Genomic DNA, 14,969 nt, shown 5'->3' on the forward strand with positions numbered 1-14,969 from the left:
TTTTATACGTAATGGAATACAATAGTCAAAAGAGAACCTCAACTAAAAGTATTTTTATAAAACAATAACCGCAATACAAACACACTCTAAGTCTACAAGGTTTAATAAGCTTGGTTAGTTAAAAAAAAAAAGCAATCATAATTTAATGATATGAAAAATAAAGTTGACGAATCTCCTACACCGGGGTTAATCATCTAAATTTATGATCAATGAAATTCTAGACTCGAACTCAATCAAGAGCCCGATTCCTAACTAAATTAATGTCGATGAATGAAATTGAAAAAATAATCCATTAAAAAAAAAATTTCAAGACAAAAAAAATTAGCAATAAAAAATAATGATCAAACCTAAAAGGGAAAAAAAATAAGGAAGATGAAATTGTAAAAAAAATCAAATTTAAAAATCATCTTAATTAAAAATTAAAAAAAATATTGATTGAATTTAAGAGATGAAAAGTTTGAAAGCGGATGAAATTGAAAATAATTTTTAAATTAAAATAAAAAAATATTTATCGTGCTATGAAGTGCAATTCCAAAAAATCCTTTACAAGGCAGATGAATGGAGAGCGATATGTGGACCTTCAATCCTCGTTCTTATCGCAAACCTATTCCCAAGCTCCTGTATGGAATGCAACCTGCAATTCACAGGACATTTCCATCAAAAGAAAAGTTCGGCAGTTTTCATGGTATTTATAATTTGGAAATTCTCTGTCACCTTGCATCGCAGCTTCTGCAGATCGAGCGAGTGGAAGATTCTTGGAAAGTTTGGAGTCTAATTCTTTTAGGATAAGCAGACTTTCTTCATTCAGATACATAAACCATTAAGAAAGTTAAAGAAAATAAAATTTTCTCTCTACTGGGCTTCCAGAGATATGGTTCCTCTACCATCTTACAATTTCAGCTGTGGTAGAAACAGATTCATGTTAAACTTGAAAATGCACAAAATCTTATTTTTTTTTTCCTTTGTTAAAGGCAGGTGAGTGTGGAGTGAGCATATAATATTATTCCTTCCTTCCTTCCTAAGTATATTATTCTCATCTCCAAATTCTAAACCTTTGTTAAAGGCAGGTGAGTGTGGAGTGGGCATATAATATTATTCCTTCCTTCCTTCCTTCCTGAGTATATTATTCTCATCTCCAAATTGTCTTTTCACAAACCTTTGTTCATTCACTCATGTCTCTCATGGTGTTTGGGTCGTTACAGTTTTGATTCCACAAGCCCATACCACAACCACACACACAGCGCTCAGCACTCAGCACTCAGCACAAACATTAAGAAAAAGCAATCTGAAATGCAAAAAATGCAAGAGAACTCCGTTGCTTCTGAACTCATCAACTTCTTAAACGCTTCTCCGACCGCTTTTCACGCCGTCGGTAACTAACTTAACAACTATCTAACACTGTCAGTTTTCTTTTTCTATATATATATATATATGTATGTATGTATGTATGTATGTATGATGATTGATTGATGGATGGATATTGATAGAGGAGGCAAAGAGGAGACTGAGAAATGCGGGATACGAGCAAGTTTCAGAGAGACAAGATTGGGATCTGGAAGCTGGAAAGCGTTATTTCTTCACGAGGAATCACTCTACTATCGTTGCTTTCGCTATTGGTAACAAGTATGCCTTCTTCAACGATTTTTAATCATAGTAAATTTAATCATTTTGCAGCAGCAGCAACTTCATTTGGTTGTTTAGAAATTAAATACTGCTGGTATTTTGGAATTATGCTTGTTAGATTTGAAGCTGGGAATGGATTTTATATAGTTGGTGCCCATACAGATAGTCCTTGTCTCAAGTTGAAGCCAGTTTCCAAGGTGATATTCTTTTTGTTTTTTTTTTTTGTTAAGTGTTGAGAAAGAAATATTGGGTTTAGTGTAAAACTTTTGTGTGATTCTTCGGTTTAAGTTTTTTGGGAATGGATGGACTGGTCAGGTTACGAAAGGTGGGTATTTGAAGGTTGGAGTCCAAACATATGGAAGTGGTTTGTGGCATACATGGTTCGATCGTGACTTGACAGTAGCTGGAAGGGTGATTGTAAAAGAAGAAAAGGATGGTTCAGTTTCCTACTCCCATCGGCTGGTTAGAATTGAGGAACCCATTTTGCGTGTCCCTACCATCGCAATTCACTTAGACAGGTTTTGTTGCCTGATAAATTGTTTTGTTTACTTGTTTCTTGTTGTTTTGTCCATGCTATTAATGCATGGGATTCTCATAGCTTTTGGATTTGGTAGCCTCATTTTTATTGTGCTTGGTGTTATGACATTTAATTTTTGCTATGTGCTCTGAACAGCAATGTTAATAGTGATGGATTCAAGGTGAACACAGAGACTCAACTTCTTCCTGTCTTGGCAACATCAATTAAGGTAATCTTTGAATCTCACACACTTGATATCATTTGGCTGTTTGCACACTTGTATTTATGGGTTTATTCTAGTTGCTATGATTGCCTTTATGTTATGTTTCTCGCTGTTAAGAAAAATAAGGATGAAACAAATTTCTTAGTTCTAAGCATGATGATTCTATAAAATAGGTGTTGACCATGATCTTGCAGAATCCTTTGGACTTATCAAATCTTAGAAAAGATGGGCTGCAACTTATCATAAAGAATGTTTGCACCAACCTTAAAAAAAATTGTGTCCTGCACTACGAAGGATGTTTTTGCTTAAGTTAGTGGCTAGAAATAAATTATTTTGAACCATTTTTTTCTTCGTGTCTTTGAAGAACTATCGATTCCTGAGGCACTCTAGAATGCGTCTTTGTGACTTCTTAATATGAACCGGGACTTGAAGCCACGTGCTTTGAAGATTAGACAGTAAGAGAGACTTCATTTACTTTTTGTGCACAAAGATTACTGCTTGACAACTATTTCTGCCTTACAAACAGAAGTTATCTGTGTGCTCAGTTTTCAGATTCCAAGCATTAATGCTAGAGCACTACTAAGCGTGCAATATCTGATAACTTTATTGTGAGAAAGTAGATATTTCTCTAGAATACTAGAGTATGGGATGAAGTCTCGATATCGTTCCAATGTATTCCATTGTCTATTAACAAACTTCTTTTCACAGACAGAGCTCAATAAAGGAGTTGCTGAAAGTGGTCCAGTTAAGAGTGAAGAAATTCAAGTTGATGGGAAGAAATCTGATATAGGAACGATTAACTCAAAGCATCACTCACTTGTACTTGAGGTTAGTAAGTTATGATGCAAGAATATATTTTCTCCTTCATCTTTTCTTTTCTTTTTTTGTTTTATATATATTTTTGGCAATTTTAATTTGCATCATCAGTTGTTCTGTTATTTTCTTTGTTGTCTTCTAGATGATTGCTAATCAGATTGGGTGCAAAGTAGACGATATATGTGACTTTGAATTACAAGTATGTGATACTCAACCAAGTGTAATAGCTGGAGCTGCAAAGGAATTTATTTTCTCTGGAAGGCTCGATAACCTCTGCAGCTCATTCTGCTCTCTGAAGGTATTACGTGTTATGGATTTCTTAGATCGGAAATCTTGTTGGTTTGTATGATACCATGTCCTGTACACCAGTCCCATTTTTACCGCATTGTCTTTCTGTTACCTGACTACAAGGTTTGCTGTTGTTCTATTGAACACGCAATGCCATCTCATGTCAGATACAAGATATCATGTTGGTTTATGTAATATCATGTCCCAAAGCGCCAGGTTTTCTACCTTCTGACTATAAATTTTTCTGATGCCATCTGTTCTACTAAACACACAACCTATGGTGTTCTCTCTTGTGTTGTGAGTGAATCAAATTCAAGGTTGTCATTTTGATGATCCTCGTTTGTGCTGAGAATTAGGCATTGGTTTGAATTCATTGTTGGACAAAGCCAAGTGATTGTGTGGAGTTTCATTTTTCTTTTGAAGTTTGGAAACTAGGTTTGTCTTATTTGAGTTTAAGCTACTTTTCTATTCTGGAAGTTAATATTGGTTCACAGTGAAAATAAGGATTTTCACTTTAGATAGTGTGATTAAGTTTGAATGTGATGTTCGAAGTTCTTTGAGTTTAAGCTATGTTAGTATCTATATTGGTGGAACTAATTTTTTTCACAACCATTTTCTTTCCTAGGGTGGGTGAGATAATGAAGTAAAATTTTGCTTAAGATCAGAACTGGAAATTGTGTGAACCATTTGGATCATTTACTAGTCATGTCGACAACCTACTTTAGTTTCATGTCATCCAGCAGCAAAATAACTGCTATTATCCCATGCACTTCATTTATGTTCATTTTCACTTTTGCATAAGAGAAAAACTGGTCTTGACACTCCAACAGAAACTTATTGTCATTTCTGCTATTTCAATTTAATTACAGGCACTGATAGACGCAACATCTACTGAAAGTGACCTTAAGGATGAGAGTGGTGTTAGGATGGTGGCGCTGTTTGACCATGAAGAGGTAGGATCTAATTCAGCACAAGGAGCCAGGTCTCCTGTCATGTTAGATGCTCTATCACGAATCACAAGCTCCTTTGATTCAGATTCCAAGGTGCGTTATTTTCTGATTATGACTTCTTCTTCGGGAATGAAATTAGTTATAGTTTCAATTTTGGTCAAGTTATGAACCTGAGTTTATCTTCTAAATGCTATAAGCTTATAAGAAACAGTTTTAGTTTCTATTTTGCTGGAAGTTGTTTTATTCATGCATCTTAATTAGGAGTTCAAGACACAAAGTTAAGCATGATCACCAGCATATTAGTGTTTATTTCATGTTTCACTTTTCTGATAAATTCAGATAAGTTTGCAATAGTAAAATGATAATTGTAAATTTCTCACCTAACAGTGGTGAGTTACGAGGATGTTAGTCCATTCCCATAAGGAAGGGCTATTACAGCAGCCGGGCTTATGGGTTTGACCCGCATGGGTATGAGGAGGAACAAAAACTGGGGATGCCTGGTCTGAGGGAGTGGGATAATGGTCTTGAAATTAAATCATAGTTCCATTCATGAACATAATTGTTTCTTTTCTTTGATTTCTTTTCAGCTGCTTCCAAAGGCTATCCAGAGGAGTTACCTTGTATCTTCTGACATGGCACATGCTCTCCATCCTAATTATATGGTACTTTGCCTTATTGTTCGTTTAGGTGGTTTATTCTTTCAGACTGTTCTAATATGGGATATGTCGTTTCTAGGACAAACATGAAGATAATCATCAGCCCAAGCTGCATGGCGGGCTTGTAATCAAACACAATGCGAATCAGCGCTACGCAACAAATGCAGTCACTTCCTTTTTATTTAGGGAGATAGCGACAAAGCATAACCTTCCCACCCAGGTTAGTTCTCTCCTGACTTGAACATTATGATTGTTACAGCTATAACAAACAGAATTCCTGGTAAAGTAATGTTACCATTTGATTGAGTTGAATTATTTTAATTTCTATAAGAACTGGACAAGCATAATACTGTCCAATTTGTTCTCCATCATTTCTTCTTCAAAACAATGTGATTTCAAGCATTGATGACGATTTGATACTCGAAGTGACGGGAAAAAATGGCACCAGATACATTCCACGCTGATTTTTTAGTACAAAGAATTGTGTCCTGAATATTTGGGCACTCAGGGAATGAAATACATCTGTTACAAATCAAAATACAACATATTGTAGCTTTGACTTGTACTATCATTCTTCTCTTGGCATTTTGAATCTTCCAATCTTCGTCGCTATTGGCACAGAAGATATAGCCAGTGAAATGGAGATTCTATGTTGCAGCATAGGTAGTAGCAGTTCAGTCTTTGGTAGATGAATTGATCATCCTCAAAATCACTGTAAATGCAGGATTTTGTGGTCCGCAATGACATGACCTGTGGTTCAACTATTGGTCCAATCCTAGCAAGCGGTGTTGGGATTCGCACTGTTGATGTTGGTGCTCCACAACTATCGATGCACAGTATAAGAGAGATGTGTGCTGTTGATGATGTCAAGCACTCCTATGAGCATTTCAAGGCATTTTTCCAAGAGTTCTCTGATCTGGATGCTAAGATTACAGTAGATATGTAGGTCACTGCTCCTCATCTTTGCTGGACTTTACCATCTTTAAATTCATAAAATAACTGCTCGCATAGGCCTTTGTGCCTAAATGCTAAAGTCTACTTCCATGTGTAGTAAATGATAAATAAATCGCAAGATCGGATTGCGTTTTCCCCCCATGTTTGTGACTGGCAGGGGTGTCGTACTTTCAGTTAACGATTGGAATATCTACTCGTTGTATGTTTTGATACAGGAATAACATTTGAAAGAGCATGCTTCTTCTGCATGTGGTAGCTTTAAAAGGAAAGTACCATGGCAGAAGCTTTAGGAGCACCTTCAGGCTGAGCAAACCCAGTTGGCTTTATCCCGGTAAATAACTAATTTAGGGTTTCACCTCCTACACCCAAACACTCATCCCAACTCTGAAGGCTTCTTGTATTTATTAGCCTTTGCGGCAAGGGTGATTACAAAAGCTTGAACAATACTTGGGGAAGTTTAGGGCCCAAAAGATTGGAAGCAGGGTGGTGGCAAGTTGCAGCGTTTTCAGAGAATGGGAGGCAACAAAAGAGGCGGCCAAAATGGACAGCGATGAATCCACTGTTTTGCCGCAACAAAAAACCCAGCTGCATAAAAGCATCTCCACTGATAAAACCAACAGTGATAAAGGAGAGAAAAACAGAAGCCAACCCTGTAGCATCTTTTATTTTGTATGTGTGCTCGGTTATTTCCTCAGTGACAAAAGGCAGCCGGCAATTCGCAAATAAAATAAAAGGAAAGCAAAATGATCAGCGTATGTGACAACATGTTTGATACATATGAAAACAAAACCGCTGAATTCCCAAGGGAAATAATATGTTACGAGTCCAAAGGGCCCCAATTTCACGAGGAAAGCACTTTCTGAACCTCAGCTGTAACCTCCTTTGGCGATTTCTCTGCATGAAGCTCTGCAACAGCACCTTTATTCTTATAATAACCAATAACCTGCACTCCAAGCATCCAGAACACCATCAGATTTCAGTAAGCGGCAAGACACAGGCAGGATTAACAATGTAGAAGAAATCTAGATGCTAAAACCAAAGAGGTGATTCAAGTGGGCTCCATAACCATCCAGAGACTTGGTAATCATCATTACTCAATGACTAAATATAAGCAGCCATACTGTAAGGTAATATTTCCAAAAAAAGCTAATTGAAATCCAGCAGGACTTGTGTTATTCTAATGGCAAGATTCATGTCCACAAGAGAACTTTATACTATCACAATACCATGTGTAAGAGAGGAGGCCCTAGGATGAATGGCCACAAGCACAAGTTGCTGTGAAAAACACAACGGCATATTACCATGTGATGCCTGGAGACTTGACACTTGATAGAATTGAGTGAGAACATTTTTTATCATGTTCATAAAAGATAGCTTGTGAACAGACCAGCCATGAAGGCCTTTCTGTGCTTATAAATAAATATAATACCGAAGGCCCAAGAAAATAGTTGTCCTAGGTCGGGAGAAGTAAACCCTGGTTCTTCCCGTCCATGGCTTAAAGGCATTTTTCTCTTGCCCCCTACCGACATGTAGTGCCATCACCTAAATACTAGAACAGGAGTTGGATGCCTGTCCATTTTTCCATGGGTGCCTAGATAATTGAATCCAACACTGTAGTGTCACCAAAGGTAATGAAATAAAGCTTACTAGTTAGGAATAGATTCCTTTTTGTAATAGGCTTCTTGTAATCAGCTAGGAATCAATCGTTTTACTTTAAAAATCTACATCTCCACAAGCCATTCTTTCCTTTACCAAAGCGGGGACTTCTTTAGCAAGAAATGCATCATTTCACATGGATAAAAAGCAAAAAGCATACCGGTTCAGTTTGCCTGTGAAATGCCTCTAGCCTTGACTTAAGAACAGCTGCAGTATCATCTTTGCGTTGAATCAAAGGTTCTCCAGTTACCTTCAAGAAACCAAAAGAAAGAAGCAAGTCCGTGAACATTTATTGCAACAGCAGTGATGCAGCAAGCACAGTTTGTAGATTAATGATCTATCCACAAAAACAACACACCCCAAATATGTGGTGCCAAATAGCTTCCCTGCAAACAATTTTCAATTGGCTCTCAAAAAGTACCCAATCCCACAATTTTGGTCAACATGGATAACCAATGGCTAGATTACCTCCTCTTAACATAATCAACTCCTTATCAAACTAGGAATGAAAATTAACAGTTTTAAAAACTGCAGTTGATTTTCAAATATTCTGTTGTTTAAATCTTTTTTTTTTTTTTAATAACCTGTCCAGTGGCAGTCTACAAATATACAACCAGAACATTGACACTCAGCCCAAGTACTGACAATCGGTAATATGTAAGAATAACATCAAGTGCAGGAGATCACAATTACCAAGTACTGTTCACAATTGATGTTACAGACTAGCATATTTGAAAAATATCCAATTCTATAAATAAAAAAATGTGCACTCATTAACCAGTTTATTTGTCGCTACATTCTCCCAGCATCAATATATGCACTTCAAAATCCAATTAAATAAAATGTGATAACAAAAATATGTAAAAGAAGGATCATTCATGTTTCCTTACATCATCGACACCAGGAACCTTGGGAGGTGCAAATTTTGTATGGTACGTTCTGCCACTGGAAGGATGGATCCAGCGGCCAGTGATCCTCTCCTCCAAAATTGCATCATCGATTGCAAAATTAAGCACCTTGTCAATTTTAGCTCCCTGCTTTTGAAGCATTTCATCAAGCTGCACATAAAAAGTAAGCAATTCATGGTTAGAAGCATTTACAAAAAAATCAATTGAATATATCCAATGCTAGAAACATATAAACACACCCATTGTTGATGAATATATTTATTCACATTCATACAAGCACACAATTAGATATTGATAGTTTGGCACCTTCTCTGCTTGGACCACAGTCCTAGGAAATCCATCTAGAATGAAACCTTTCTGACATGAAGGTTTCTTCATTGCTTCATCTATGATCCCAACAACCAAGTCATCGGAAACAAGTTCCCCCTGAGAAAATCATACGAAACTCTTCCATTAGCTGAATCCAGTAGAAACTATGAAAAAGAAAGAACATCAAAGATGAACCAAGGAATATAAAAATAGTTGAAATTTCAACCTTGTCCATTGCCTCCTTAGCCTTAATCCCAAGAGGGGTTTTAGCAGCAACAGCAGCTCGCAACATGTCACCAGTAGCCAAGTGGCATAGACAGTACTCATCCTTGATGATTGGTGATTGAGTACCTTTTCCTGATCCAGGAGGGCCTGCCAATCACAAACCTCAGAGATTACTTGCAGTGATGGAAGCTTTCTGACAGAAGCTATGGTTTAATTGACTGATTGGTTGCTAACAAAAATACTGAAATCAGTAGAAAGTTTTCACCAAATAATATGAATAAGAAAACATGCATTTGTTACTGGATGAGAATGTATTGAGGTGGTCAATTACAGGGGTATTAAGCAGTACAGACAGTATTCTCCAATATACACATCTTGGATCTGAAGTTATCAGTCTAACCATAAAATCAAGGTAGAATATTAATCCTAGCAAAACCGCAACAGCAGAGATAGCATGCTAAAGGGGCTGAAACGAAAAATAAAAAGTGAAAACCATCGTACATATTGAATTCAAAAACCAAATATTCCAACCAAGAAATAATTCCTCTACCTGATTGAAAGGTAAACAGTCAGGTAATACAACGAATACATATATATTTGTGATCGGTGTGTTTTGCATTGGTGAACTCTGTAAATTCAAAAAGAAATTTCGATATACTTTTTTAGAAACAGCCTCCTTTTAACAAGAAATGTCAAATTCCATCCAGTGGGTCTCCGAGCATGAACTGTTTAAAACACAAATGGCCCTAAACGCTGTGGATTTTCTTCCTATCATGTAACGTTATCATCCTTGAATTCAAATTTGAAACCAGTTGTGCATTCTCCAAACACCGCATCTCGATATAACTAAAAGCACAAAAGCCTCAACAATCACTCTCACGTATAAAATTGCCATCATGAAGTAGATTTCCTTTACTTTCTTCTCAAATTCCCAGCTCTATAAACAAGCAAAAACCAAAACCCACTTCTCAACTAAAGCCACAGAAACAAAAGCTCTTTTCTTTTTCCTCAATACCACAACAACCAAGCAAAAAAAAAAAAAAAACAGAAAAATTGAAACATCTTAAAAAAAAAAAAAAAAAGAATTCCCGGATCTGAATGCCCCACGAAATTAAAAACCAAAAAAGACCAAAAATTTAGGCATTGCAGTTCATGTCACATAAACAAAACACAGTATTGTGTGGAGAGAGGAGGGAGCGAAGAGAAGTGTAGAAAATGATACAAACCGATGAGAATGAGACGCTTGTCGGGTTTGGAGGAGCATTTCATGCGACGGAGGAGCTCAGTCATGAGATTCACTGATGGAACATCTTCCAAGTTCGCAGCTGCACTGCTTGCCATTATTTTCTTCCTCTAGCAGGGAGAGAGCAGGGGTTTTTTTTTATCTGGCTTTTAATTTTAATGAAACAGAGAGGGGGGAGAATCGGGCGAGAAGGATTTATTTATAGCCAGACGTGTGCGGGTGCGGGTGCGGGTGCGGGTGCGGGTGCGGGTGCGGGTGTGGATGCGTGAAAGGTAGGTAACCGTTCGGACCTTCCAATGCTTCAAATTCAAGCAGTTCTGGTCTGCGCTTACCACCACCTTAATTACTCTTATACCCCTTTAAGAAAAAAAAAAAAACCCTCAATTTAGTCCTTTAACATATTACCTCACGAGTTTCAAGCATTTTGATTTTATTAATTTTGCCTAGTTAATATTAGAACTACACTATCCCTCTTTTCAGCGATTGTTTACATTCGTCAATGTTACGCTAGATTAAAAAAAAATAATTCTAAAAAAATATTTAGGAATTATTAACATATTTTAAAAAGAAAAAAAAAATTGTAATTGAAGTTATAGTCCGATTGGTCCAATAAATTATTTTCATTTAATTATATAATAAAAAATAACAATAAATAAACATTTTTTTATAAGAAAAGGTGATTATAATAGCCTAAACAAAAAGAACACTTGTCGAGATGAAAACAATCACAAAATTCAATTTCTAAAAAACCTAGTGCGGAATGATAAGATTGAAAAAAAAATAAAAAATAACAAAATATATATATTCGTGTTGCCCGAGATAGCATGTCAAACTCGTGACTTGATCAACTCTATTAAAAAGAAAACAATCAGGTTCGATTACCAACAATCAAAATGCACATAGATAAAATCAAAAAAAATAATTAACAAAAAAAAAAACACCAATAAGCTTGGGCAAGTCCACTAAGGTTCGTGAGTTGAATTATGTAAATGAGATAATCTAATAGAAATAAATAAAAAATAAAACCGAATTTTCACAAACCATCCAACTGTTGCAAGATGAAACCAACAAAAACATATTTCAATTATGACCCTAAAAAATTCAAGTCAACTTTGGGCAATCCCAGACCCGTGACTTAGGTCATAAAACTGGGTTAACCTCACATAAAGAAAATAAAAGAAAAGAAAATCACAAAGCTCAATTTCTAACTAAAGTATATATATAAAAAAAAGATCTAAAAGAAAAATCAATGTCAATCTGAATTAACCTTTCACAATTGTGATCTATGACATGAGGCCAAAATCACCCCACATAAAAACAAATCACAAAACCCAATTCTGAAATATCTAAATATTGAATGATAAATTAAAAAAGAACTCAAAGAAAAAAAAAATTGCAATAAAAAAAATAAGAACTAAAATTAATATAAATACAAAATGTCATGACACCTTTAATTTTTAATTGGATCAACACAAATTAGGAGGACGAAAGAGAAAAGTGGAGGGGAAGAAAAAAATATTGTCACCACCTTACTTCCAACTAGCTACTAACACATGTTGCCCCGATTAAAAGAAAGTGAAAGTGACGTGACGATTCATCTGACATATGAATTATTGTTTTTGAGCATCAAAGAAGGTCACACGCTCCACCTGATCACAACAGGCCTCCTCCACATGTTGGTGTGTATCGTCCACATGCCATTTTAGTTGGCTTGCTCATCTACTCTACTCCAATTTATTTTTTTAGTTTCAATTTTGGTTCTATAAAGCCTAATAATTTTACATTATTGCAGTTTTATTTTATTTTGTCAAGTTATGCATCAATCGGGACCCAAACTTTTCCCGAGATACTGTGAGAAACTCATATTTAGTCAAATAAAACAAATTGCAAAGTCAAATATCAAATAAAGTCAATGTAAATGAATTATATATATAAAGTTTAGTGACCAAAAAAATACAAACTCTTCCCTTGACCGAACAAATTAGTCCCTGATATTAGCAAAAAGAAAAGGGACTGCATATTTTTCTAAGCCTCAAATTTGGTCCTCTAAACTTTGATTCTTTTAAATCAATAAAATTGAGTTTATTTTGCAAAATTAAGTATCAACCGAGCGATGAAAATTAAGTATCAACCGAGTGACGAAATGTTTTTCCAACACCGCTGACGTAACAAAATAATCCTTTATATTAGCTCAAAAAAAGGATTGAATATTTTTATAAGCCTCAAATTCAATCCTCTAAACTCTAAATATTTTAAATCTATGAAATTAAATTTTATCTTACAAAATTAAGAATCAAAATTAAATGAAACTGAGATGAATAAAAATCAAATCTTGTAGGTGTTTTTCTATAGTTACTATGTTCTTGGTCTTTCAAAATTTTGATTTGTAATAAACCTTATTAGTTTTATTAGTCTTGGAGGGTTTTAATTTTAAGAAATCTCATTGATCTTTAAGAATTTTGACTTATGAGAAATCTTGTTATCATTCACTTTCCCAGGTAACAATAGTTAACAATAGAGCCTAATGATTTCTAATAGTTTTTTGTTATGTGTGGTTGAATCACCACATAATGGAAAATGATGGTTTTCATCAAAGAAATTTTCATTGAGAAACATTATATTAGATATTTTAACGGTACAGAATGATTTTCAACTAAAACAGTTTTGTCTTAAGAACAATTTAAATTCAAGGATGAATTCTTTTGAACCTGAAAAAAAGATCAATGCATGAGCTTTTTAATATATATATTTTTGTTGTTTTTATTTCTTTTTATTTAGTTTAAGAATTTTATTTTTTCCTATTCACAAGAATATTTTTAATTTTTTATTCAATACTATTAGACTTTTCTAATTTTCCTATTCAACATTTTTAAGGTTTTCTAGTTGTTTATATCAATATTTTTTTTATTCAATAGTTTATTTAGATGAATTCCTTATTTTATTTTGCTTTCAAAGGGTCGGTTAATGACATATTTAAAAAAATATAATCATTCTTTTGGAAGTTCTAGTGTTGCTTACATTAAAAAAAATTAAAAATAAAAGCAATGTAATGAACTAAATTATAAAGAGAAAAATGTTTTTGTAAGAGATTAGCAAAATTTGATTGAAAACAAATGATTATATTTACATGCAAGTGCCAGTAATATATTTTTAAAATGATGATATTACCCTCTTTTACTAAATTATGTATGATTTTTAATATTCTAAAATCATGCAATGTCTTATTACTTGTATTAAAAATATGTAATGTTTTTTCACTCGTCCAATAAAATTAACTAATCTTAACCTTAAGTTAAAGAATCAATATATCTCAACAATTAAAAAAAAATAAAAGAGGAGAATTCACTCTTTATCTTTCACAAAGTTTTGTTCATTGTTTTTTAATTTCATCATTCAACATTGAATTTATTGAAAATTAAGTATCATAATTTATTTCTATTTTCTTAATAAAAATATCTCAATTTTATAATCAAAGATCACAAGTTTGATGCGTTGACTAAGGTTAACTCAAGTTATTTAATGGGATATTATAAAAATCAATAAAGCTTAACAATCAAAACTTTTTTTAAAAAAATTGTTCAATGCACAATGCTTTAATGAATTATAACATCATATTAGTTATTTAATGGGGATTTTATATTGAAAAAAACACATGCACAAGTAAAGAGAAAAAAAATTCATGACCCACAAACAATAACAAAAATATCTCCACCTAATATTTTATTTTCTTGTTTGTATTTATTAATTTTTTATAAAATAAACACTAATTACAGCTTAATTAACATAAAATATCTTCGAAACATTACTCTCTCTCTCTCTCTCTCTCTCTCTCAAGTACTCTTCTATTCATCTCATATTCAATATCATCTCCTAAATTTTGCAGTCAAATCAATTCCTTATTGAAAAAAATAACTTCACATCATGTTTGAGAAATGAATTATCGCCTCACTCTATGTTATATAGTCCTTTTCTCGTCTGAGGGTTCGTTCTTCGCCATGGTTTCGAAGAAACAATCGTGCCCATGTTATCGGGTTATAAGAATGATGGTGAGTGGTTCATTAACGGATTGATTTTGAAGATGGTTGTTTTCGCATAATTTCTTCTCTTTTTTTTTCCTCAAGAATTCTGAACAAAGTTGTGTAAATTGAATTTTTTTTTTATCAAGAATTATTTTTTAAAAAAATATTTTTATTTATATCTTTGATTCTCATTAGTTACCACTAGTCAATATCTTCAAGTTAACTTTGAATGCCAATAAGGCACCATTCTAACATGTGTTTTTTAGTATTATTAGCTTTGTCAACTAAGAAATAAAAATGCGATATTTGTGTTTAATATAATGAATTAAAAATATATTAATTGATAAATAAAAAAATTTAATGAATTGTTTTATTAATAATTATAATATGAATCTAATATGAAAAAAATTCAAAACGTTGGCTAAAAAATATATGAGAATAAAATATTTATTTTGTTATTTTCAATTTGTAATATAGTTTTTTTCAATTTATCATTCTTTTATTTTATTTTTTCATATAGTCATGTAAACATATATTAACAAGTTTTTTTTTTTAAAAAAAAGATGGGACTTGACATCCACG

At 33.8% G+C, this 14,969-nt stretch overlaps 2 protein-coding genes across 2 annotated transcripts; one reads left to right on the forward strand and one right to left on the reverse strand.

Moving 5' to 3' along the window:
- The first annotated feature begins 586 nt into the window (after positions 1–586).
- On the forward strand, positions 587–6,160 carry LOC118044722 (probable aspartyl aminopeptidase). The gene is made up of 11 exons (XM_073403590.1): positions 587–1,372; positions 1,488–1,623; positions 1,742–1,820; positions 1,939–2,141; positions 2,297–2,369; positions 3,072–3,191; positions 3,322–3,477; positions 4,337–4,510; positions 5,005–5,079; positions 5,153–5,293; positions 5,798–6,160. Exons 1-11 carry the CDS (start codon positions 1,291–1,293, stop codon positions 6,017–6,019), a joined length of 1,461 nt encoding a protein of 486 aa, XP_073259691.1. The 5' UTR covers positions 587–1,290; the 3' UTR covers positions 6,020–6,160.
- A 507-nt stretch (positions 6,161–6,667) lies between these two features.
- On the reverse strand, positions 6,668–10,550 carry LOC118044723 (adenylate kinase 4). The gene is made up of 6 exons (XM_035053161.2): positions 10,352–10,550; positions 9,127–9,272; positions 8,898–9,017; positions 8,574–8,741; positions 7,844–7,933; positions 6,668–6,970 (listed from the first exon to the last, which is right to left on the reverse strand). The coding sequence occupies exons 1-6, from the start codon at positions 10,464–10,466 to the stop codon at positions 6,869–6,871; spliced, it is 741 nt and encodes a 246-aa protein (XP_034909052.1). The 5' UTR covers positions 10,467–10,550; the 3' UTR covers positions 6,668–6,868.
- Positions 10,551–14,969: the final 4,419 nt, after the last annotated feature.

The sequence above is a fragment of the Populus alba genome, chromosome 12 (assembly GCF_005239225.2).
Source record: "Populus alba chromosome 12, ASM523922v2, whole genome shotgun sequence".
NCBI classification, from domain to species: Eukaryota; Viridiplantae; Streptophyta; class Magnoliopsida; order Malpighiales; family Salicaceae; genus Populus; species Populus alba.

What these genes read in the sequence shown, in the direction of transcription:
- LOC118044723 (XM_035053161.2), bottom strand. Translation starts at nt 10,466, where the DNA reads ATGGCAAGCAGTGCAGCTGCGAACTTGGAAGATGTTCCATCAGTGAAT. An exon ending in CTAAGGAGGCAATGGACAAG is followed by an intron (nt 9,018 to 9,126) that starts GTTGAAATTTCA and finishes TGATTTTCTCAG; the next exon opens with GGGGAACTTGTTTCCGATGA. An exon ending in AGGTTCCTGGTGTCGATGAT is followed by an intron (nt 7,934 to 8,573) that starts GTAAGGAAACAT and finishes GGTTTCTTGAAG; the next exon opens with GTAACTGGAGAACCTTTGAT.
- LOC118044722 (XM_073403590.1), top strand. Translation starts at nt 1,291, where the DNA reads ATGCAAAAAATGCAAGAGAACTCCGTTGCTTCTGAACTCATCAACTTC. An exon ending in ATCGCAATTCACTTAGACAG is followed by an intron (nt 2,142 to 2,296) that starts GTTTTGTTGCCT and finishes TGCTCTGAACAG; the next exon opens with CAATGTTAATAGTGATGGAT. An exon ending in CTCTCCATCCTAATTATATG is followed by an intron (nt 5,080 to 5,152) that starts GTACTTTGCCTT and finishes TGTCGTTTCTAG; the next exon opens with GACAAACATGAAGATAATCA.